This window comes from Crassostrea angulata, chromosome 2 (assembly GCF_025612915.1).
Source record: "Crassostrea angulata isolate pt1a10 chromosome 2, ASM2561291v2, whole genome shotgun sequence".
Taxonomy (NCBI): Eukaryota; Metazoa; Mollusca; class Bivalvia; order Ostreida; family Ostreidae; genus Magallana; species Magallana angulata.
Genome location: NC_069112.1, coordinates 72,493,773 through 72,520,560, shown reverse-complemented (window position 1 = coordinate 72,520,560; position 26,788 = coordinate 72,493,773). Strand labels below are relative to the sequence as shown.

The 26,788-nt window shown below is 31.9% G+C and overlaps 1 protein-coding gene and 1 pseudogene across 1 annotated transcript; one reads left to right on the top strand and one right to left on the bottom strand.

Moving 5' to 3' along the window:
* Nucleotides 1–34: 34 nt before the first annotated feature.
* Nucleotides 35–23,780, bottom strand: LOC128174838 (uncharacterized). The gene is made up of 11 exons (XM_052840276.1): nt 23,654–23,780; nt 23,228–23,371; nt 22,796–23,020; nt 21,800–22,054; nt 21,615–21,680; nt 21,006–21,233; nt 3,822–4,076; nt 2,192–2,323; nt 1,323–1,342; nt 303–458; nt 35–46 (listed from the first exon to the last, which is right to left on the bottom strand). The coding sequence occupies exons 1-11, from the start codon at nt 23,778–23,780 to the stop codon at nt 35–37; spliced, it is 1,620 nt and encodes a 539-aa protein (XP_052696236.1).
* On the top strand, nt 9,008–17,426 carry LOC128172359 (uncharacterized; annotated as a pseudogene).
* Nucleotides 23,781–26,788: the final 3,008 nt, after the last annotated feature.

Sequence of the window (26,788 nt, the reverse complement as noted above, 5' to 3'; positions counted from 1 at the left end):
AGTTATTTGCTTTTCTCCGGTCTTCCCACCTGGTTTATGTGTGCGTCTGTAAACAAAGTGAAATAATTATTACATTTATTCAAACATTCTCTCTCTCTCTCTCTCTCTCTCTCTCTCTCTCTCTCTCTCTCTCTGTATTTGACTAGATGTTTTGTCTGAGACGTATTTATTTGTTTAATAATTCAAATCAAAGGTACATTATAAGTCTCCTTTACTACTTAAACATTTCGTTTTTCTGTCATAATTTTTCATTGTGACATATTTTTTTAAAATTCAGTAAATAAAATGTCTGGTTGTCTTACTGTAACATTTCTACACGTCTTCAGAGGAAGTTTGAGATTGGATATGGTGAACGAATTCCTATATCGTACTTTAATACGGATAGCTTGGGTTACAGAGCCATAGTTGGTACGTGCATATATGCGACCATGAAAAGGGCCCACAACATCTTGATCATACTGCAAAATAAGAAACAGGACATTCAGATTCTGCCTATGTAATACGATTGATTTATCTATCTTATTTCCATAAGCCATTGACAACTAATAAAACATCAACAAATTACATATTTTTATTAAGAATGAACCTATGTATAAATCTGAGTGGCAAATGTTATGCTATAAATTACAAAACTCAAAGTTACGCGTTCTATGCAAATAGAAATGTCTTAAATCACAATAGATAACGACAAAATAATATGTAAGGAATGGAATTAATAGTAGCAAATCAATAGAGAGAGAATATGTTTGAATAAAATGTACAAAATTAAAAAGGTATCATTGTGCATTTCATTTGCATTTTGATGCGGGATATAATGTCCAATACTGTTCCTACAATACACACAACGCTAGAAAGAAAGAGACGGTCACTTTGTTTTATAATATCTTAATTGAAAATTATTCTAAACATTGTTTGAATACTCGTTCTTCTATACTGAAACATAATTGTCCAAGATAATAAAAGTATTTAAATGGCATTCTTATTTTAATGTTACATTTCAAACTGACATTTAACTGATTAAGTGATAAGAAAATTATTTAATTCTTAAATAATTTAATTAATAAAGTACTGGCTGTTTTGAATTATTAACAGAAATGCATATATACATAAATTTTGTATAACAAACAAGCATTTTAGCGTTTTTCGTGTGTTTTACGCCCTCATACACGAAACAAATAATCAAATGCAATATGGAATTTAAAGAAAAACAAAACAGAAAAAAACAAAACAAATAGTTAATCAATACAAATCTCCGACAAACAGAAACAAGAAGCGATCATTGCGTTCTTTAGTAAAGTATTTGGATAAGCTTTAAATCATACCTCTGTCTTTTCCATTTTGTCTGACAGAAACATTACATTGAAATGTTCAGCTTTAACAATAGATATATGCAAGTAAGCTAGGTCGGATGCAAGCTTTGGCAACGCAATGTAGATATACACCACCCGGAGTCGTCCTTTGGAAGGAAACGTGAGTCCGTCCGCCGAATATATAGCATTGTAGTCAGTACTATTTAATGTACTGTTTGGTGAAATACTTATGGAGGCAGAGGCACTGCAAACGACTTTTAAAGAAAACATATATAGTAAGTACACTGCAGTAACTTCAATATACATCGAAATAAAGTAAGAACTTTTTGATTCGATACAAGGAACTCAAAACAATGCATACAATTAGCTTTCAAAATGCTTTTACTAACCCAATCAAAGCAAATAAATATATAGTTTTCGTACGTTTTTATCCAACTTCCACAATCAGGCATACTTGAGTTTCTAAGATATGTTTCCCCAAAAGTCAATATTCCTATTTTTGTAAAGATAGGCAAAGTTCACTATTTTCGTTTGATGACAACCTAATGATGAGCCCCTTTTAACGTTACTAGTATAAACAAAAGGCCATTATTGAAGAAGTTTAATTATCGAACCTATTTTAACACACGAGTGTTATCTATATTAGTTACACATTATAAAAAATATATAACTATCGATAATCTGAACTACGCTAAGCATATTCATCCAGACTAAGGACCCTGTGTTATCGAACAATCATAATTAATTATTTTGAAACATGAATTGCCTAGCCAATATATATATATATATATATATATATATATATATATATATATATATATATATATATATATATATATATATATATATATAGTTATCAGGAAAATGAAATCTGCTCTTACCAGGTTCACATTCAGTCCCTTGGTAGCCGTGTTTGCATTTTTGACAGACCCCAGTATATGGGTAACACTGTTCACAGTTAGTTGGGCAGGGACGAGTACACCCTGGTCCATCTTCTACGGGGGCAGGACAGCCTAGGATAAAATACATTTAAACTACATATACTGTATTTTTGTTCAATAAATTCTTACTTTTTTCTCGCAGGTTTAATCTCACTTACGTTTTATTCAGATTTCGATTCAGTGATAAAATACAGTTGCTCAAAATTAAATTTTAATTTAACGAAGTATTCAATAAACTAGAATATATACACAGTTTTTGTTTTATCAATGAAGCAAAAGGGTTTTATTAAAATTCCACCGTCGGGAACTTATTATTGAACATCAGTTATTTATTTTTAAAGCTAATGTTGACTATATTTCACTTTGTTTCTGTTCAGGCCAATTACGGTCAGCTATGCATGCACAGTATTTAACATCGGTAGACTTTGGCTTACAAAACAAAGGAAGAATGAACAAAGGGCAGAGGCATTATCATGAACACATCAACAGTATATACCCCTACCGATCTCCGACCCTCAGCAATGTTCGATAACTCTAAATTATCTGGATTTCTTGTATCCGTACCATAAATCTTTTATACGACCAATTTTAATTACTACATGTAGTAGTATTCTAGTGTTAGTATTACCATCAGGTACACAACTACGTGCTCGGCGTAGTGGATTCACGGAGAACTACTTATTAATGACAAGATGATAAATAATTCAAGCCACAGGTGCACCGCCACTCTTTTTTTTCAAACACGTTTATACTATATCCATCGTAACTTTGCAACTTTGCAATACCTTTGTGAAATGCATTGATACAATCTTAAACTTATATTTTAATTCATTTCTTGTAAAACGTTTAAAAGAAACATGATACGTTTACGATGAAAAAAAAATCAAACTTTGAGCCTGAGGTAGCAAGGGACAGTTTCGAATAAAAAAAATGAAATGATTTTTAATGATTATCATTAGTTAGAGGGGTGTCTCTTGTTGAAATTGATATGCAATATGTAGGCCCCTTATGTTAGGTACATGAGAATCAGAAGTAAAATGCGAAACCTGCGGCTATGACTGTTGTGCTGACTTTACACAGTGAAATTGCAAGTTACAGACGGGAGGTAAAATAACACGAAAAGTAGGTGGATGGGACATTGTAAACTATACAGCGGTAAGTTTCTGACATGTGATAGTGAAACATGCACACGGTACGGAAGGTCAACCCTCTGCAGGGAATTAGCTGGGGGAGGTCTTAAAAGCTGAAAAATCATGAAAAAATTTTAAAAATTATGAAAGGGTCAAAATCTCATAAAAACCAGTATGTAGAGAATTGTACAGGTTTTGATTAGTAATTTTCTTCAGAAATTGGTGATTGGCCTTATTAAGAGTGAATTAAAGGTATTTGTGCTGAATGGGAACTGAGGAAATTCTAGTTACAGAGTTTCGAAGACATGCATCCCTTGGCTACAATGAATTGTATCAAAAAAACTTTCCCCAGCCACCTGAGGATCGAATAACCTGAATAAAACATTGAACCGTACTAACTTCATATTCCCTCCCTAAATCCAGATGCAATGAAAACATACCATAGACTTCAACTTCACACAAATCAGCAAATGCATACTGGGAATAATTTGCAGGGTAGACATATCCTTCTTTCCGTTCGTTGTAGTAGATGACGTAACGTCCGGACAATGCGCAGAGAATGTGCATAACATCCGGAAGATCGTAGATTGTGTCATAATTAGCGTGATAACATCGGACAGCGGTCGTTATATCGGTTGTGTTAGAGATGTATAGGTAGAACCCAAGGGGCACCGCTCTATGAGGGTTGTGTTCATCTGCACAACATTATTCAATGTTTTTATAAAACATGTGCATAGAAATATTAGAACATTTCTTATTACAGTACCTATTCTTATTATCATAGATTTGAGTTGTGCATCTACTATGCCTAGTTATCATTCCTCTTGTCAGTTTGTCTCTCTATATTTAATACTCATCTATTTTTGCATAGTATACAATGGGTTTATATAGCGTAAGCATACTATGCCGAAATAGAGCACGACAAATGTTTACAACGAAAATATTGCAAGCGCCGACAGCGGGTTTCGAACTCTTGCCACTAAAAGCATAACGTTTGAAGCCCAACGCGTAACCGTTACCGTTACGCTACAACAGCCGATGGAATGTCTGGCGGTATTTATATATATATAAAGTAGAAACATACGATTGACATCAAGCAATTGAAATTATAAATCATTCCAAAAACACATCATTATTAACGATAATTTTTTTAGTTAAAGTTTTGATAAACTTTTGAACAAGTGGATTAAACAATTTTGAAAGAATTCTATATGAGAATCGCAAAAACACTTTTTTTAAATGACGCTTGATAAAGAATGTACAAGAACAAAATTCAATCGTCTGCTAACATTTCGAGTTTTCTCGGTAAGGTGAAACGTCCCTCGTTTCTTGAAAAGAACATAAACATTTGTTGATTTTTTATTGTACAACAATTTGTTGATTAAATTATCAATCAATTTGAAATCAATTGATTACTTTGAAAGAACAAACGCTAGCTTTTCCGGTGATTATTTTTTGGGACCAGACAACGCTCAAACGTCACACCTACTTAAAGCAAAGCACGTCAGTATATACAACACTCGGCATAATAATAACAATAGTGTTGTGTTGTGCATGTACTATGCCTTAATAGTAGTCAGGGTTTGATAGTGTACTCGCCTCCGGCTCATGCACCATGTGTCAAACCCTGACTATTATTTAGGCATAGTACATGCACAACGCAACACTATTATATAAATATTAGTCATGGCTTGAAACATAGTAAACAAGCTGGAAGCGAGTGCATAATTAATGTATTTAACCCTGCTAATACAAAACTGCTAATACAAAACTATTAATTTAGCATAGTACAAACACAACACATCTCTATTGTTATGCTGACTATTGTATATTGATGTGCGGTGCTTTACGCTATTTATGACGTTTGAACGTTGTCCATTCATTAAAATAATTATCGTAAAAGCAAGTATTTGCTTTTTCAAATAAATTTATTGATTTATTTGATTATTTGATCGAGAAACTGCATTACAGTAAAAAATAAACAAGCACACGTTTAGGTTCTTTCCAAAAACGAAAAAGAGACTCAATTCACCTTACCGATAACACTTGTTTAGCAGACGAAATCCTATTATGTGTTTCCCTTGTGCATTCCCAAACAATCGTCATTCAAGAAGTTGTTTACCGTGATTCTCATTTACATTTTTGTGAAAAATGATTCATCACTAGCTTGAAATCGTCATTCAAGAAGTTTTTTACCTTGATTCTCATTTACATTTCTGTAAAAATGATTTATCAATAGTTTGAAATTAACTAGAATTTTTAAACTTTAAAGTTTTCCTTAATGATGTGGTGTAGAAATTACTCATTTCAATTGCTCGATGTAAATTGTATGTATCTAAGGTTTTTTTGTTTTATATATATATATATATATATATATATATATATATATATATATATATATATATATATATATATATATATATATATATATATATATATATATACCTGACTTATGCATTTGGTAGACCGATTGTATTATTTTATCTTTATTAGGGAGACCAGTAGATTAGGGAGACATATTTTGGTCTCCGTATTATTTTGACCTTGTCTAAAATGTAATTGGCTTATCTTTAAATGAATGAACGGTGTGTCTTTGCCTAAAATGCATCAATGTGTCTATTATTTGACATCCAATAGTTGCCTTTTGTCTATATTTTTTCGTAAAAAGGAATTCAATCTGCCTCCATCGTATAATTAGCAATGACTATTTTTCTGCATTTAGGAGACCAACGAAAACTTGCAATATTTCAAAAAATCTAACATATATAATTTGTTTAGCCTTTAATTATTCTAAATGAACTTGTTTTCAAAATACTTTTTCACTTTTTATGTATAAAGCCTAACTAGAAAAAAAGTCGTTAATTTCTTGACCATGTTTGAACATTTGGCAAGTGCTCTCTGCCATTTGTTCCGAGTACTCTCGGAACGTCTCGGGTTAAAACAATGGACCTTTTAACGCCAGCGTGCTGCCTTTTAGGAATCAAAGCCACTTTATGGTAAGCAGTATTGATAATCCTACTACAATTGAACAAAGTAATGTTTTTATGAAGTTTTTTTTTTAAATATTCAAATAAAATAGGGCGATAATATGTGCAACTTGACTATTTTACACCAAATGTTGATTAATCTTCGAGGAAATTCGAAACGAAGTTAACAATAAAAGCATGATATTCATTTCCACTGTACGTTTGATGTAATATGTAATTCAAGGATTTATCAGTACCTTCTCCGGAGCAAAAGTCGTCCCCATTCCCAATTGGAAATAAGTTCACTTCAGCAGCTGTCCAAATTATGATCCCAATACTAGTATAGCAGTATTTTTCCCCAACTGGTAAATAGTTCTTATGTTTATTTCTTATCAAAAAATACTTCGTAAAATAACCAGAATGTCCATAAATGTTCAGTATTAACAAATGATTAAACCCATTTAGCAAAACTGCAGTCATAAAAGTTTCAAAACACGCTGTAAACATCGCCAACTTTTAATCCGATTTTCCTCTGTTTTTCTAAAACATCGTTATTTTGTGGTATACAGTACAGTACTGTAAATAGTTCATGTTTTTTTTTACACACACTAGACTGATATAAAAGTAAAAGGTAAATGTTATGAAATATTTCAAACAGAAAAATACATTCTCAATTTAAAAGGGGATATGTTGATAAATTCTTAATAATGTAATACTTTTATGACCAGTGTTGAAGGTGTTTATTTCAGGGAAAAAGACTTGTTCAAATAACTAAATATAGGAATATTATACATATATCTATATTGTGAAGTTAATTAGATTCTATTCAATTAAAGTCTAGCTCTTTGATTTTCCATTATGATAATAAATTCAGAAATCATGATGTATGCAACATATGATTTCTCCCAACTGCGTGAAATTGTCGATACAATTTTCCCAATTCCAAAAAAAAAATGGCATTTTCAAAATAAAAAAAGGCTGAAAAATCCCTGTAATTATATAGCTAGTTTATTGAAAATGGACAGAAAAGTTAACCGAAGAATGTCGCTTTATGTAAATAGATAGACATGAAGAATTTTCTATATTACAGTTATATGTACCAGTAATATTGTTTTAAATTAATAATGTACGTAATGTAGATATATGTACATGTACCCCATGTTACCTAAATGAATTAAAAGCAAATTAAGATCAGTTACTCTTTTTCACTTGTATAGTGGAAAGATAGCCGACTATTCTATGTACGAATTGACTTATTATAGGTAAGATAGTCAGTCCTCCATGTTTACAACCGGGATGCTCACCCCACATTTACAATTGTGACCCACATTTACAAATGTGACATCATAGTATCACTCTCGTTTGGCTTTTTGGATATTATCAGGTTTGTAAAATTTTTGGCTTTTGATGATTAATAATAATGTAAACAATGTGTCTGCAGATTCCCGTTGGGCTGAGTGTGATCTGTTGACCAGGCAAAACATGTATGTCTTGATTACACAGCGTTGTGCACAATGTGCTCTCAAGAACATTCAATCCAGAAGCATGACCAATGTAGCAACACTTTTAAAACTACTTTTTAATACTTGTATTAATTTCAATGTTTATGCGCACCCGGGGCGCCCTTCCCCCTGTAATTGTTGATTTATTAGAATAACATGACATGTTTCATACATGATAGCATTAGAAATGGTCGATGGTTGTAAATATTTTGTTGTTTACTAATTTAATGTATGTTCTCACTAGAACATGCACATATGATATATGGTAGACTATTATCACATTCAACTCTCTCTCTCTCTCTCTCTCTCTCTCTCTCTCTCTCTCTCTCTCTCTCTCTCTCTCTCTCTCTCTCTCTCTCTCTACAGCAGCGATTCATCTTATGACCTTTAAAAATCATGCACCTGCACTCTTGCGAGTATACAAAATGTTGTAAAATGTTCGTACTATATATTGTTCGTGCATTGCACTGCGATGATTTGGATCGCATTCAGTCGTGTCTGAATAGTGTGCATGTCCACAATTTTTAAGGAGACTTGATGCAAGCACTAAAATGCATGCAACAAATGCGAGACCTCATGCAATATATGAGAGAGCTCGTGCAAATCTAAAACATTCCGATCGCAAAGAGTTATTGTAAAGTGCTCGTACGCCAATTGTGAATGGGGCTTAATGTAGATGTTTATGAATCCAAAAGTTTTCTTTGCATATAAACAATGCTTTCACACAGGTGCTTGTGGTTTTAATGTAGGTTTTGGAGTTATTAGCACAACCAGTCATGTCAGTGGAGATTTTCTCCTGCAGGAGAAACATTAAAAGGACAGGATGGGGAGGAGAGATTGAAGACAAGCACAGAAAACAAAATATTTATCTATCAATATAATGGAAAAGAACTTTGGTAATACGATTTATACATATTTACATGAAGCTGGAGGTATGTAGCTCCTGATGTGAAAAAAAAAATTGAAGCAACGTTTATCCAAATTTTTTTTTCAGACCAGGAGATACAGACCTGCAGCTAAATGTAATATTTTAACATTTATGTATGGCAGTAATGTTTCTAGAAATAACTATAAACAATTCTAATTAAGTCAAGCAAAAATACCAGTAATTATATGCTTCTTATATAATTTAAGGTTTGATTTCTTTTTATGTACACTGTTACAGTAGTATTGATGCTGTCAGGAGTGAACAACCATACATGTATCTGCCAGTTTGTAAATGATGGCAAGGACGATGCAAACTCCACCATAAACTCAGAGTGTTTAATGGAAGGGAATACCTATGAATGTTTGCTAAGAGAGACATTGTGGTTGGGGAAGAGATACTTCATGTATATTACTATGGTTGTGATGGGAAAAGCTTGCGGTGGCGCAGCAAGGTAGGAAAATGGTTGGATTAATTATACACAAAAAATAATTATTAAGAGAGAGTTTAGTGATTTACAATCAGGCTTTGGATATCTTGTTATCTGGCTTTGGTTTTGTTTTTGCATTTTTTCGTACATTGATTTGTTTTAAACTAATCTAAAAAATAGGTTTTTCTCAAAAATTTAAAAAGTATCAGAATAGATAATTTATATGTTTTTATTGAAAAACAAGCCTAAAACTTCTGTTAGTGTTGTTAAATAGGTTAAAAATCGTGATCAATTAATCAGCAGAATTGGTTGTCTCTTGCCAACTGATGATCGGTCAATAATCGAATCGGTAACAACTTATATTAAATTCAATAATATGGGGCACTAAATTTTATGCTATGTATAATCTAAAATATATAAGTGCTATTTTCACTTCCTTTTAAAAGCTTATAAGACTTTTGCTGTATTTTTATTAGGTAGAATGTTACACATCTTTTGAGATTGAAGAAAACCCCCAGCTCACAACAGTTTTCATTTCATTCAATACAGATTAGAAAACAAAATGATAGGTATAATATTAATGTAATAAACCCAGACTGAGTATAATTGATTATAAAATCTAAAATCGATTATGATAAATCGACAACCTTTTCAACTGATCATTGATTGAAATTCAATCATCGTGACAACACTAGCCCCTGTTCATGTACATGTTTTTACCGGTACTAGTTTTGATTGATTTCAGAAAAGGCTGTGATCCTTTTGATTTTGGTAATGGTTTTGTTAGGTTTTATTTCACTTTATTTTGTTTATAGTTGTTTGATTTTCTTTCAGTTTTAACATTATATACGGTTCTTGTGCAGACCTGAATAGATTTATTTTGTTTTCATTATCAAGCACTATTAAATTAAAAGCTTGAAAGAGGTGTCCAGTTGTGCAGTGGACAATGCACCTGCTTATCACCACTGCGACCCAAGTTTAATCCCCATGATCGACAGTTGTTGTATATGATAGGGTACATTGGTCGCCTGCTTGGTCACGTGGGTTTATCCAGTCACCCCAACTTCTTCCCACTTCATGACCCACTCGCGCTAACATCCATGCCAACAAAAAGCTATTAATATAAGTCAGTGTGCATTGTGAATCTGTCACTAATGTGGAGAGTCTCCTTTGCAGAACAAAATTGTTTTTTGTTAGATAAATTACAAAATCTGTTTCTGTAGTAAATATGTATATTTTGCAAATTGTTTACAGAATGTACTTCTTGAAAAATATACATTTACATAGAATTATCAGATTTGGTAGGTTAGTTAATTTAAGCATCAATCTGAATTGGAATTCATTTTTCACTGAATATTGATACAGTCTTGTTTTTGTACCATGGCTGAAAAGTTTGATTTAGTCAGTGGTCTGTTGTCAGATTTATAAAAAAGAAACATCAATTACCAAATGTGGTAAACTAATAATTGATGAATGTTTATGAAAGAAAATTTTCTATATTGTTTTAATTTCTTTCAGTTCCCTCTGATGTGGATTCTGACCCATTTAGTGTATCAAACTACTCGCCAAGTTCTGATTCTGAATCAGATGAAAATAAGAAGGTTTTGGGTAATGTTATTATTTAAAGAATAATTTTGCATCTGCAGTCCATTTTCACTTTGCAAAAAATACCTGAAAGAACAAGAGGCTGAGAGCCCAGTCATTTTAAATAAGACTAAAGTAAATCCATTTATATTAACTAGATATACTTTGAAATGTAGTTGTGTATAACAATCTACATGTTGATCTGGTCTCCCTAATGCTGTGATAATGCATTAGATTTACATGATATGAGTGGAATGTACTGGATGTAATATATTTGTAACAGTTATACATGTATTTATTTTGTTTAATCATTAGGAATAAAATTTGCAATGATTTAAAAAAGTAAACGTAGAAGCTTGTATTTACAATACAATATATTGGTATTTTTACAGAGTCCACCCCAAATTCATTGAGAGCTAGCCGCAACACAATGGAAAAACAGGGCATCTTGACCCTCAGAGAAAACAGTGAGCATTTTGAAGCAGGTAAATGAATTAAATTCAATGTTGCAATGTTATTATGTTTTTAAGCAAGAAACATTAATACAGTCAGTGGGGTAGCTAGACCTGAAACGAAGTGCATGCTTAAAATGGCAGGGGGTGTGGGGGCCACCATGAGGCCCCCAGTGGGTCCAGGACAAAGCCCAGGGGGCGAAAGCCCCCGGAAGCTCATGGATTCTGACGATTTTTAACACCAAATATTAAAGCAGAAATTGAAAGGAATGCTTACTATTTAAGCCTATTTTTAGGCAGTTAAAATTGTTTGGGTTATAGTTTAGGCATAAAATAAAATCACAAAACTTATTAAAAGTTAGAAGAAGAAATTTTTTTTGACATTTGCCTTTGACCCACTCAAAGCTTTTATTCTTAAGTTCATTTTCACATAGTTTATGGTAATGAATATTTCAATAAAGCTGTGATATTCTATCGGGGAAATTTAAAATGTGTAAAACTAAGTTCAACTGCAAAATAAATATTTGCCTTTTTAGGTACATGCATTGTGTACTGTTTCTTTAATATGGTACTTTAAGACCATATTGCGTGGCTATATTTGGTGCTTAATACGTCTTTGTTTAGCATTGATTTCGGATAAAGTAGGACCGAGTGACGGAAACGGGTTGATGGAATAACTAAGTATGGACCTTAATACTTGAATTCTTTTTTTATATTTTTTTTTTTTTATTTATTTTTTTACTGATTTTTCCCCCCAAATGATGTGCATGCTCAGGCATATAAGCATACATGGTAGCTACGCCACTGACAGTGTACAATTTACTACTCAAGTCTAAGATTGCTCGTGATCTTGGGGCTTGGTCTCCCTAATGCTGTGATAATGCATTTGATTTCCATGATATGAGTGGAATGTAATGGATGTAATATATTTGTTATACTTATAAGTACATGTATAAGTCATAAGTAATAAGTTTTGCAAAGAGATAAAGAAGTAAACTTAGAAGCATGTATTTATGATACAATATATTGGTACTTTTTTACAGAGCCCACCCCAGTTTCATTGAGATCTAGCTGCAACACAATGGAAAAACAAGACAGCTTGACCCTAAGGTAAAGCAGGGAGCGGAGGTTGACAATGGTTTTCGAGGGGTGTCAATTTCAATAGATACCCTCCCAACAGGCACTATTCATTTTATTTTACTGAATGTCTTATTTCTAAAGAAAATTTTACTGCTTTTATTTAGAAATGAAGTAAATTCTACGACAAACCGTACACTCATAATTTAAGCGCATGTAACAGTTTGTTGTGTTACCAATTGCCAAGTGTGTTGCTAACACTGAGGGTAATAGAACGGATTACCAACTGCGTCTAAACCAATCAGATTTCAGTATTTAACATTTAACATGAAAGTATAATAAAATTGTTTGTCTGGTCTCCCTAATGCTGTGATAATGCATTAGATTTCCATGATATTAGTGGAATGTAATGGATGCAATATATTTGTTATATTTATTTTTATTAATCATTAGGAATAAACTTAGCAATGATATAAAGAAGTAAACTTAGAGACTTGAAATTGCAATACAATATATTGGTACTTTTTACAGAGTCCACCCCAAATTCATTGAGATCTAGCCGCAACACAATCGGAAAACGGGACATCTTGACCCACAGAGAAAACACTGAGTATTTTGAACAAGGTAAATGAATTAAACTAAATGTTGCAATGTTATTATGTGATCCTGGGGCTTGGTCTCCTTAATGCTGGGATAATGTATTTGATTTCCATGATATGAGTGGAATGTAATGGATGTACCGGTAATATATTTGTAATATTTATTTTAATTAGTCATAAGGAATAAAATTTGCAATGATTTAAAAAGTAAATGTTGAAGCTTGTATTTACAATACAATATATTAGTACTTTTATACAGAGTCCACCACAGATTTATTGAGAGCTAGCCGCAACGCAATGGAAAAACAGGACATCTTGAACCTCAGAGAAAACAGTGAGCATTTTGAACAAAGTAAATGAATTAGAATCAAAGTTGCAACGTTATTATGTATAACAATTAACATGTTTGTCTGGTCTCCCTAATGCTGTGATAATGCATTTGATTTCCATGATATGAGTGGAATGTAATGGATGTAATAAATTCTCCTATATGTAATAATATTCCTAAATATAAATACACTGTGTTAGAGTAAAATCCCAAGAGATCCGAATATCAACATGGTGTGTAACTTTGAAGCGAGCAAAAAAGTGTTGAATCCTTCAATAATATGAATTACATATTTAGATGAAAAGTGTTTACAGCCTCAGAATGGTTTGTTATGAATAATTTGACTGTTATTTTCAATACAACTTCATTATTTTTCTCAAAAATCGATTCAGAGCGATTCTGCAATTTCTGCTACATTACGGGTATATGGGAGGCATTCCTGTCAGATTATTATAACTAAGCAGAGTGTAGTGAAATTAATAGCATTATTGTAGGCTTAAAGCTTGGTTATGTAATTGTAAACAATACGGTGCGTCGATGTAGTAAATGTCCGATATCATATGCAATGTCAACCCGTGCACGCACGGGTCAAAGTCTAGTAAGAATAATTAATTTTGACTTTTGAAAGAAAGTAATCATTTTAAGATTGATAAAGCCACAAAAGAGGCAACTGTTTCTTTAAAAGATTTCTTGTTTTAAACTTTATCTATGCAATAACGATTCTTTGATCTTTTGCAGTTCCATACCATTGTTTTCCCTCTCTCAGTTCCTGTGATGAAAGAAGTCAACTTGATAGGTTTGTTTCAATCTATTATGTGAATGTTTTCCTTGTTTGATAATAGGTTAGTCATACATATGTAGCTGCAACAATGTAGCCCTCTCCGATTTTTTATAACTGATGTTTACTCCCCCCCCCCCTCCCCCCCCAAAAAAAACAAAAAAAAAACAGGAGAGGGCTACATTATTGCAGCTAGGTGTTAGGCTTCAGGCTTTTGAATGACAATGTATAGATGGAGTTATTTCCTTGTGACTTGTGACAGAGGCTGTAGTGCACAAATCCATTTGACTTTCAAGAAATGTTCAGATACTGATAGTAATGAAAATGTAAAGTGTTTAATTACATTTGCTGAGTACCACTTTCAATACTGTAAAAGGGATTATTTACATGTAAGGGAAAATTTACACTTAAGCTTAAAACTGGGTAAAATACCCCCACATTTGCATATGGGCAGTGCTTTATTGTGGTAAATCACTGTGTATGTATTTTTTTTTTCTTCATTAAATAATTTTTGTATTTGTATACATTTTTCAAATTTTATCTAAAAGGGTGAGTGTCGGAGTTACATGTGCACAATCCTAAAGGTCCAAGTACAGCACCTGAATCACATGTGACTGAAGAAGATTTGATGTCCAAACCCTGCGAGAGTGGAAATACAAATACATCGGATGTTACACCACAAGGTGATCAGTCTTTTTTTTTATTTATGTGAATCTGTGTGTGGTAGTGGTGGGGGGGGGGGGGGGGGTAATAGAAGTCATATTATTGAAATGATAAAAACTTTTCTCAATAATTTTCTTTCTTTATTTAAGATGACAAAGGTACATTGATTTGCATCGTTTAATAATTAAAACCCATCCATAATGTTTTCTCTTTTCATTACGTTTTATGCATGCCTGTCCTTAGTATTTGCAAAGTAAGATATTCATGATATTGTTATTACAGAGTGCTTCTTTGAGATCGAAGATGATAATGGAACTAAAGTTCTTGCAAGCCCAGTTGCAGCCAAGAAGACTAAAAGCAGCTCAGGTGATATATCTTTGTTGCTTGGTCTATCTATCCACAATTTGATGAATTAGCAATTTTTAGGTCACCTGAGTTTATTGCTATCCGTTTTCGTCCGTTATCGTGCATCGTGCCTTAACAATTTTACATTTTTAACTTCTTCTTAAAAACTACAGGGCTGATTATAACCATTTTTGATGTGAGGCATCTCTATGGTGAGAGGAATCTAAATTGTAGAATGCATGGCTCTACTTCCCCCGGGGCGCCACATGTGGGACCAAATTTGCAAAAAAAGAGCCAAATTTTAAAAAATATTCTTCTCTATTCCTGCACATGTTAGGAAAAAACTGGTTGCATAGATATAATGTCCATGAAGCCCTCTACATAAATTGTGAAATTCATGGCCCCTAGGTCAGGGGTTCAGGCTCTAGAATGGGGCCAGTATGGCCATATAGTATATATGTATTTAATCTTAGAAAATCTTCTTCTCTACCCCATATATATTTGTTAAAACTAAATGCATGATTATGATGTCCATATTGTGAAATTCATGACCCCTGGGTCAGGGGTTCAGGCTCTAGGGTGGGGCCAATATGGCCATATAGTAAAAATGTATTAAATCTTAGAAAATCTTCTTTTCTACTCCCATATAAATATATATATATCTGGTTATAATGTCCATGAAGCCCTCTACCAAAATTGTGAAATTTATGACCCCCGAGTCAGGGGTTCAGGCTCTAGGGTGGGGCCAATATGGCCATATATTAAAATGTTTTAAATCTTAAAAAATCTTCTTCTCTACTCCCACACATGTGGGCAAAAAACTGAATACATGGTTACGATGTCCACTAACTCCTCTACCTAAATTGTAAAATTCATGGCCCCTGGGTCAGGGGTTCAGGACATGAGGGGGGGGGGAGGCAATACAGTGTTAATGCATATAATGTTATAACATTTTCTTCTCTATTCTCACACATCTGTATAAAAACTGACCTATAATTATGTTTTCCAGGAAGTCCTCTACTGAAATTTTAATTTTCATGTCCCCTGGAGTATGGGTTTTAACTCTAGGGCAGGGCCAAAATGGATGTATAGGTGTTATTGCATATAATGTTAAAAATTATCCTTTTTACTCCCACACACCTGAAAGGAAACTGAATTCATGATTTTGTAGACCCGATCTTTTAAGTTTTTTGCCAAAATTGTAGGTTTCACAGTTCTTTTTGAAAGATTTCAGGCAGGGAGGTGGCCGTCATTACTAATTTATGATTTTTCCACTCCAGAATAAAACCTAATTAATTAAATGCCTATATGAGACTCCTCGACAAGTTTGTGTATGGGTTATATGCTACTCAGGTGACCGTTACAGGAATAGAAACAAATTTCTCATGGAGATTTATAATGTGATATGTTTACATCTTTTCACCATTCGGAACCCACTTGAAATACCTCATACAATTTTTCAATTATGTCATCCAGGCTATTTCATGGCCGATGCAATGCAAAATCCCTATAGGCTTTCTATTTTGGGTTGTGTATTGAAGCCTAAAGCGGTAGAGGGGGCATTTCAAAACAGATAATCTTGACATATAAGTGGATGAATGTAGTTCGAGCATGAATGTATTTATGAAAATCAAAATATTCAGCAAGAAGTAGTGGAAGCAAAAACCATACAGAGTATGGTATGCCTTGAATCTATACATAGGTATTATCCTTTTTACATGAATATGTAACAATATAATAATTCTGATTGTTCATATTATTTTTAAAATCTTTTCAAGGTAAAAGAGAAATCCAGGAGTTTCGAACGGCTTGATGAGAGGACCAAATTTTTGAAGATTAGATCTAAAATCTTCAACGAGAGAAAAACAACAAGACTTAGGACATTTAAAAAATTAAATGAAATGAAATCAATGAAAAAGCAAACATGAATCTCATCATTTTACATGTAATGTAACTGTAATGTAACAACAAGACGTAGGGCATGTATGATAATTTATTTTTAGCTCACCGAGACGAAGTTCGGCGGAACCTATGCTATACTGCTGGCGTCGGCGTCCGGACCTGGTAAAAGTTTTTGTTGCAGGTCCTGTATCTTAGTTATTTCTTGTCCTATCTTCACCAAACTTGCATGGATAATGCATCTGGACCTTTTTATGAACTTGAAAAACTTGGATGCTGAATCTGGGCAATGAATTTTAGATGCTGGAGGTTAAGGTTTTTGGAACAGGTTAAAGTTTTTGGTGCAGGTGGCCTTTGATAGCAATTTCTAAATTACTACTGATCCAAACTTGCATGGATGATGCATCTTAAGATACTGATGCACCTGAAAGGCTTGTATACTGAATCTTAGCCATAGGTTTCGGATGCTGGATGAGGTTATGTTTTTTGGAACAGGTCATATATTAAATTTATTTAGTACTATTTCAAACTTGCATAGTTTTTTAACTATAATATAAATGAATTGCAAAGGTAGCTTCAGATGCAGAGCCTGATCTTCATATTCAAGGATGCTTAAAAAATATATCTTAGTAATTACTGGTCCTAACTTAACCAAACTTGAATTGATGATGCGTCTTATGATACTGATGCATCAGGCAGGCTTGAATGCCGAATCCGAGTCATAGGTTTTGGATGCTGGATGAGGTTTAGTTATTTTGGAACAGGTCACATGATTTATAGAAAATAGCTTGCATAGTTAATTTAACTATAATATAAATGAATCATAGAGGTAGCTTCAGTTTCAGATCCTGATCTCTATTATCAAGGATGTTTAAAAAGAATATCCTACCTCACTCTAACCTGATTGATAGATGTGTTTGTTGTTAAATGATATAACATGATTCATATGATATAGTATTGTCAGATTTGATACACTATTGTTTTATATGATACAATGTTATATCATATATTATATTATAAAAAGTTAGTAGGATATTGTATCAATATTTTTGTGCATTATGATATGATATTGTATCATTATATTGTAATGTAAAGTATTTTTTATTATGATGCAATGTTGTATAAAATGATAATATATTATATACTATTTTATCACATGCTATTGTTTCATATTATATTGCCATATTTAATATGGTATAATATGATACAATATTGTATTGTAATATATAATATCTTATCACATGATATGATATTGTATAAAATGATATTGGTTTATATAATATATTATTTTATCACATGAAATAGTATTATTTGATATTGGAGTATCTAATATTGTAACATATGATACGATATTGTATAAAGTGATATTGTATTATATAATATATTACTGCATCACATGATATTGTATCATATGATTTGATACAATGTTGAATCAAGTTATATTGTATCTTATGATACAATATCATATTATGTATCAAATATGATATAATATCATACAATATCATATTTAAGTATACAATATAATATAATGTGTTACAAAATTGTGATGTATTATGTGATATGACATTGTATAATATATTATGATATTGTATTATGTGATCAAATGCAATAATGTATTTAACATGACACTATGTCATATCATATGTTACAATATCATATTGCATCATTATTTATTACAGTATTTTATTTTTATTATTATATGTGTGTATCTTATATTAATATATGAAATAAACATATGATTATTATCCAATTTTTTAACATATGATATAGTAATATATTGTTTCGAAACAGTATCCATAGATATCCAAGATCATTAACTATGATATTCAGGTAATGTGATAAAGGTGGTCTCATAAAGGTGATGCTTTATAAAGGTGATGCCTCGTCTCGGTGCTTTGTAATCTGTGATTACCTTTGTTTCTTATAAGGCAAGAAAGTGGCCCCTAAACGTGATATGTATTGTAGATGACATCCTAATGTCTTTATGTTTAAAAATTTGGAAATTTTTTTAGCTGCATAATCCTGTTCGTCCTTTAATATTTTTTATGCCATGCATTTGATCAGTCATTTTTGCTCCCAGAGTAACTTTTAAACTTTGTCAATTTCTTACATGTGTACTTATTATCAATGTTATTCATTAACATTTATTAATGAATGGTTCATTCAATACGTGATCTTTGATCACCTTTTTTTATTGTTATATATGAATTATGAAGAATATTAAGTAAATCAATTTTAAAAACTTTATTTTCTTGAAATGTATGAAATTTGAAATATGAAGGTTGAAAATAGATTATGAATATTTTGATTTCATAAATTTACAGATCCTTACATACATGATTTTGTTGCACAGAAAAAAATGAAACTGTTGTAATTGAACTGCAAGTTCACCAAAATAATGGACATGTTATGTACACTGAATTTTGAATGCAAATGATTGCTCTAATAATAAATTTGAAATGATTAATTGTTTAAACTTTCAAAATTGAACAAATGCTTACACCCTGGCCCATAAGTTATAAATGAAATCTATTTGAAATTAGTTTTGATGATTAGTAAAGTTTGTTCATGAACTTGAAATGTTTTTTTTTTTTCATTTATGAATGTGAAATTCTAAAACACATTAGGATACATGTAGAATGGATTGAATTGAGAAGATAATCTTCAGTAGGGACGCAAATTTAAAATGCTACATATTTTCCCCATTTTCGCAAATTTCGTGACATGCGAAAAAAAACCGGACAGTGAAAATTAAAGGGCTTGCAAATCACGAATGTTATGGTAAAAAAAAGAATGGTCTACCTAAACCCTAATTAAGTAATATTAATAAAAATGTATTATCGGTATCCCATAGCCGCATAAGACAGTAGCAAAATATTAGAGGGACAATATAGTATATTTTTAAGGGCTAATAGTAATGAAAAATTAAAACCGATGTGAGATTATTGCCATTCCACAGACCTCTAAATGACCAACTGTGAATATTAAAAGTCCACACCATCAACTATGTGAGATATTAACAAAGCTTACATATACATGCACATGTACACAGTGACCTTGCATTATATCTTAATTCTATGTTGCGTGGCGATAAAAAATTATAGAGCACTTGCAAATCATGAAAATTATGGGAAAAAAGAATGGTCTACTTAAGCCATAAAAAATATATATGAAAATATATGCACGGTCTCCTTAAGCCTTATGAGAGAGTAACAAAATATTATGGAGACCATTTTTGCTGTATTTTTTTAAGGACAAGATATATTGAAAAATTAAAACACATGTAAAGTTATTTGAATCTTGAAGACCTCTAAATGACTATTTGCAATAAAAAATATGCACATATAAAAATTTTGTATATTGTCTCCCTAAACTACATTTTAGGGTATGGTCTCCTCAATGCCTAAATCAGATTTATATATATATATATATATATATATATATATATATATATATATATATATATATATATATATATATATATATATATATATATATATATATATATATATATATATATGTATAAATATATATATATATATATATATATATATATATATATATATATATATATATATATATATATATATATATATATATATATATATATAAAACCACCAGTTACATCAACGGCTGCAGTTGCGTGCGTGTAACACGATGTGCTATAAACCCTACACATCTAATGGTCGATTGCTCAGAAGCCGCTGTCGGAGCTATTACGATATTCGTTGACAACATTTGAGGCGCTAGTTTTTGGTATAGAATAATTACGTTGCATAAAACCTTTGAATTTACTTTCAAAAAATAGATTAATTTTAAATGCAAAAAAGACAAACTCACAGACGGTATTACAGTTTGAATTATAATGGCCAGATATTGCAGATTTAAGAAAAAACCAATTATTATGAAAAAAAAAACACACAGAAATAAAATTCTTTATGTCTTTTCTTTACACCAACCATTTGCGAGTAAGAAGACGTGCCAAACTCGTTATTAAATTCACTTTAGATGTCCCGACGATCAAAATAAACAGAATAAGACAATTTAATAGATAAAACATCGCTAACACATCTTACCCCATGTTTTGTTTTCTGTCCTAAAATATATCACAATGCGATCTAACCGATATACATCTTTCAGATCAACTCGCCAATATGCTTGAGTATCCGGTAAAGTTGCTGAACATTGACCACCGCGAAACGTCCGATCAGATTTCAGGTTATCAACTGCCTTCTCTGAACCGGAAGCGCCAGATCGCGTGGAAGACTGAGATGTTGGTTTCCATAGAGCTAGATTTTCTAGATCTAACGAAAAAAAACAAAGATGCATTATTGCATTGAACTAGAGTCTCGTGGGAATCGAAGAGCATCCGTTCAATATGCAAAAATCATAACTTTTAAGAAAAGCATTATAATTTGCCAACAAAAACATGACAATTACTGCAAACAAACGACTGTATAGGATTATTAATCACATCTCATGCTTAACATCATTTAGATGCATCTAGGATATCAGTTATTGACCCCAATTTTGTTTACAAATCGTTTAATTCACGTTAACGTTTAAAGAAGAAAAAGTATAGTACAATATTACATGATTTAGTATAGAAAATAGCTGCATGTCTTTTACTTGGAACACGTTTTTAAACTGTTTGAACTAAATTGATCAATTCTAAAAGATCTTACGATTTTTGCAGCTAGAGAAGCAAGGGACAGCACAATGCGGACCGTCAAATCCAGGTATTGGACAACCTGAATACAAAGAAAGGCAAAGTATTGCTAGTTTTGGATTTATAAACACACATTTGTGCGACAAGGCTATAAATATTGTGAATAATGCTACAACAAAGAAAAATCCAAACAATAACTACCATACACTTCGACTTCACACAGAGCTGACTGGGCGTTTTGACTGTAACCAGCTGGGTAGCTAATGTCCGGGAGTCTTTCATTGTAATACGAGACATATTGACCAATCACAGGGCAGCTTATTTCGAATGAGGGAGGTATAGTTGACCTTGTATGGTTTGTGTCTTTGTAGCAGATGACGCCGTCGTTTTGATTGGTGGAGTTAGAAACTGTTAATGTAAAGCCCAGCAGAAGTCCTGTATAATTTTTTTTCTCATTTAAAATAAATAAAAAACCACGTGTCATTCTTACATGTTATTATCACTGTTCTTTACGTTGTCAAGATACATTGCTACAATCCAATATAACAGAAAAAGGTGGATTTTTTTTAAAAACAATTACTAGCTAATTTATGAAAAATAAAGGCATGCTATGTAAGTTCAGCTGGAAGCAATACAAATTAACAAATCAGCCATTTGAAAATGTTTGCCAAATTCTTATTCATACTTTGATATTATTTAAACATTGGCAAACATCGTTCAAATCTCTTTTTTTATTTAGAGCTAATTGATTGTTATTAATGACGCTACGTTAATTCGAGTGAACCGGTAAAAACTTAACATAAGATGTGAAAAAGAAACATTTAGATTCAGTTTAGGAGTTGCAAAATTTGAATTGTATTTATCGTACATTTTGCGTTAGTTAAATGTATCCAATTTTCAAATTTATATTTTTAAGTTACATCTTATATACGACAAAACATGCAATAAACTAATCAGAACGTATGCATTAAAAAAAGAAGGCGTATATCTTAAATCTAAATGATGACTATTTGCATATAATTCATTATAAAGTCACAATTTAAAAAATAAACGTTTAAAATACCTATCGTATTGTTGCGTGGGGGAATCATATGGTACAGATATGAATTTGTTTAGCTAACCAAAAACGCGTTAAAATCATAATAATGATACCCATATACATGTAGTAAAAATCATGGTACACAAAAAATCACTAACCCCATTTGGAAACAGAAGTCAAAGCTTGTAAGGTAAGCCTTTCAATTTTACGCCTTTGCAGGAGATCAACTCTCCAGAGAGCGTAGTTTTGATGCTCAGAGGTCACAGCGCAATGACCCGAATACAAACTCAGGTCATTCTTTTGACCATCAACAGCAGCCTTACTTCCGGTAGTACTAAAAAATGTGGAGGACTGGAATGTCGGTTTATGTAGGGCTAGATTTCCTAGAAAACAATTGTGTAAAGTTATATTAAAATAGCTGTGGATATATAAGTGTAAAAAGTGAAATGTACACTTTCTATCAATTGCCCTTTTTCTCTGGGGATCAAGTTTAATCATGAAAAGAATATATATATATAACTTTAAGGATGTGAGAAATACTCCTTTTGAAAAAATAAGCTCTTTTGATCATGAAAAGTAATGAATATTACCCCGATCGTAGAATTTGCACTGTTCACCATAGTATCCTGGGTTGCAGGTTCCAATACATTCCCCAGTTTTGGGGTTACAGTATTGACAATTATGTGGACAAGGTTCGTCACAATACGGTCCTTTGAAGCCAAGTTCGGGGCAGCCTTTTTAGGCAAGAAAACAACCAAGATTACATATATACTAAATAATTGATAAAAGGAATATCAGGTTTAAATTTTGAGATTTTATTAAATACTAAAAAAAATTATATGCATTATTCTCGAACTTCGTAAATATTACACAATTATTGCACGTAGTTTAAAGACAAAAATGTTTCACATACAAAACTGTAACACAATTATTTTTGCAAAGGTTGCATGAGATAAGATACAAAGTTATCCTGTTATGAAAGTAAACCAGACTATTCTCTTTGTGAATCAACTAACCAAACACTTCGACTTCACACAATTCAATGTATGCTTCCTTTGAATAAGTGGGCTTCTGGAAGAGCTTGCCCTCTCTCGTGTTGTAATTTATCACGTACCGGCCCACAACTTGACAATCGATGTCCATGACGCTTTGTATGGAGCTGGCATCATTTTTTGTATCGTGAAAACAGAGGAACCCATCATCTTTGTTTGTTGTATTGGATACGTAAACAGAAAAACTCATGAATCTGCTCGCATACTTGCTGGATTCTAAATCAATCAATTATAAAATTCTTAACATATTTGCACACACTTGTGTTTAAGGTAATGACCCATACCTTACTAATAAAATCAAATACGTTATTTATTAAATGTTACCCATTTGGCTGGTCCATCGGTTATTAAAGCTAGGGCAGTAATTAAAAATATAACCAATTGTGGAAAATAGTGGTGTTTTTTCATACTTTAAGAATATTAGCCTAAGCCTGAAATTTGATTTTCAGAAAAGCAGTTTTGACTGTTATCTTACATAAAATGAACTAATGAATTTTACGAAACAATTTATCTTATACCAAACTTGCCTATTTATTAAAAAAAAACAAACAGATAACTTTGCTTCAAATGAAATGAAATGATACAAACTTTCAAAGAGAGTTTTATCTATTGCAATTTTATATGCGTACAGATTTCTCTGAAATGTTGACAGTGTTTGTTTATTTCTAAAGGCCCTTAATCAACTGTAGATAAAATTACCCAAATATATCCTCGTTTGGATCACAGAGTACAGTGTATTTTTGGTCAAAATCATTAAAATAAAATTTTTGGAAAAGATTTCCTAAAAATAATACTGTGCAAGTGGTTGTTATGTCATCTTCAAAAAAGGTTAAGCTTTTTGTGAAATAGAAAACATACTTTAAAGAAGTCTTTGATTAATTTTTATTATTCTAATCGCAACATATGGTTTCTTTGGATATCGGTATATGTTTTTAGAAATTACAGCTACTTAGAAAACGCTATTTTCCCGATATGCTTTCAAGACAAAATCTCTATTCAACATTTTTACTGGTTTTAAAGAATGTTCTTTTCTTAAGCTATAATTCAAATTCTATAACACACTTCTTGGAAAGGGGGTTATACTTATGCTCGTTGCTTAACGAATAGAACAGATATGATATACTAGTAATTAAGGGTAAAGAATGAAGATAGAATAGTTTAAGAATTTTTATTCCGCTGATCAATAACAATTGATTGCAGTTGTCAAGATTGTTAAAAGAATTGCTTTAAATCAATTTCTAGGTTAGCCTGGTTAAACTAAACCTTTGTATCGTTAGGTCTTCATTAGATTCCTCACGGGCAAGACGATATGCCGCCTGAATTACGTCAAACGATTTTTTTGGTGATTTATTGATAATTACCTTCATTTGAATGCATACGCAATTTTATGTATCTCTTTCATCACCGTACGGGTAAACAATGTTATTAATATCTATATATGTTAAGGTTCCTTTAAGAGATTCTTTTTAGAACAAATATTTTTCGACACATTTAATACAGAGAGTAATGCTGACCATTCTTAACCACTTAATTTACCACAATTACTACTACTACTACTACTACTACTACTACTACTACTACTACTACTACTACTACTACTACCACTACTACTACCACTACTACTACTACTACTACTCCTGCTTCTACTACTACTACTACTACTACTACTACTACTACTACTACTACCACAACTACAACTACTACTACTACTACTACTACTACTACTACTACTACTACTACTACTACTACTACTACTACTACTACTACTACCACTACTACTACTACTACTACTATTTATCTTACTTATGTTACTACAATTGATAATAATAACAACAATGATAACTTCAGAAGACTCACTCCACGTCTTGCCCTCTGTCCTGTAATATATCACGATGTTGTGTATAACTTGAATAGACTGGAGGTCCACCATCCAAGTGGCGCCGTGTGGTGTCCCGTCAGAAATAGCACATTGGTTACCGGCCGCCGAGCGGTTAGACTTTAGATAATCTACAGCCCTTTCTGGAGGATAGATGCTAATGCTTGGTATCTGCCAGGTTGGCCTTTTGTAGGCCAGATTATCTCAAATGATAAAAATTAAAAACAATGCATCTTAAAAATAACTATTGCTGTTAAATGTAACAAATCATCTCATATTCAGAAAACCAGAAACGTCGGTTAAGACGTAAAACCTTTATATTTTTGCCATTGAGTAATCTGTTGAACATTTGACAGCGTTACACGAATGAGTGTGAATGTAAATCAAATAATACTTACAAATACAATCTGTCAAGGAGATCAATATAAGAGTCAGGAAGAAATAAACATATGTCCGTACACCCATCGTTTCTATATATTCAAAGAACATGAAAACATCATCATTTGTAAATGCTTTTTTTCGTAATGATTATGGATGCAAAATATGTGATGCCAAATAAGCTTTTTGAATACTAGTATTGCAATAATTAAAGTAATTAATTTCATTGCAAACATCTTGTGTTACAACCTTACATTTATTTCATATTTATGAATATGTTTGTCTTGTTAAGGTGTTATTAAGGTGTTTAAGTATTATTTTATTTCTACCTCTTCATCTTGAATATCTTTTAGGCGCCAGTATTTAATATCAAACCTCTAATATCCAACATTAAGATTTATATTTCTCTAACTTATGTAAATCAATGCACTTTTATTTAAAAAAAAAGAGAACTATTTCTTTTGCAAAAGCCACTCAAAGTCAGGATACTGTTAAATAGTGAAACAATGTTTTGTAACTCTTTGAACTCTAATTTAGCAAACACAAAAAATCAAAGTACTTGGGAGTCATTGGTGATGAGAAATCTCGTATATTTTTATGTTCTGATATTTATTTTATCATTCTGGGGTTTGGGTTTCACAATCATCATCATATTTTGCTACAAGATAATTTTTTTAGTTATTTATTATTAGCACGTCCGGTTTGTTTAATGTTTTTTCTTTGTTATATAAACAGAGAGACTGACAGATAAGTGACAAGTTTGGTGTATTTTTAGGTGTATTTCATTAATCACACGGATATTACTTAATACATATCTCGCACTTGAACGCATTAATACAAATGAA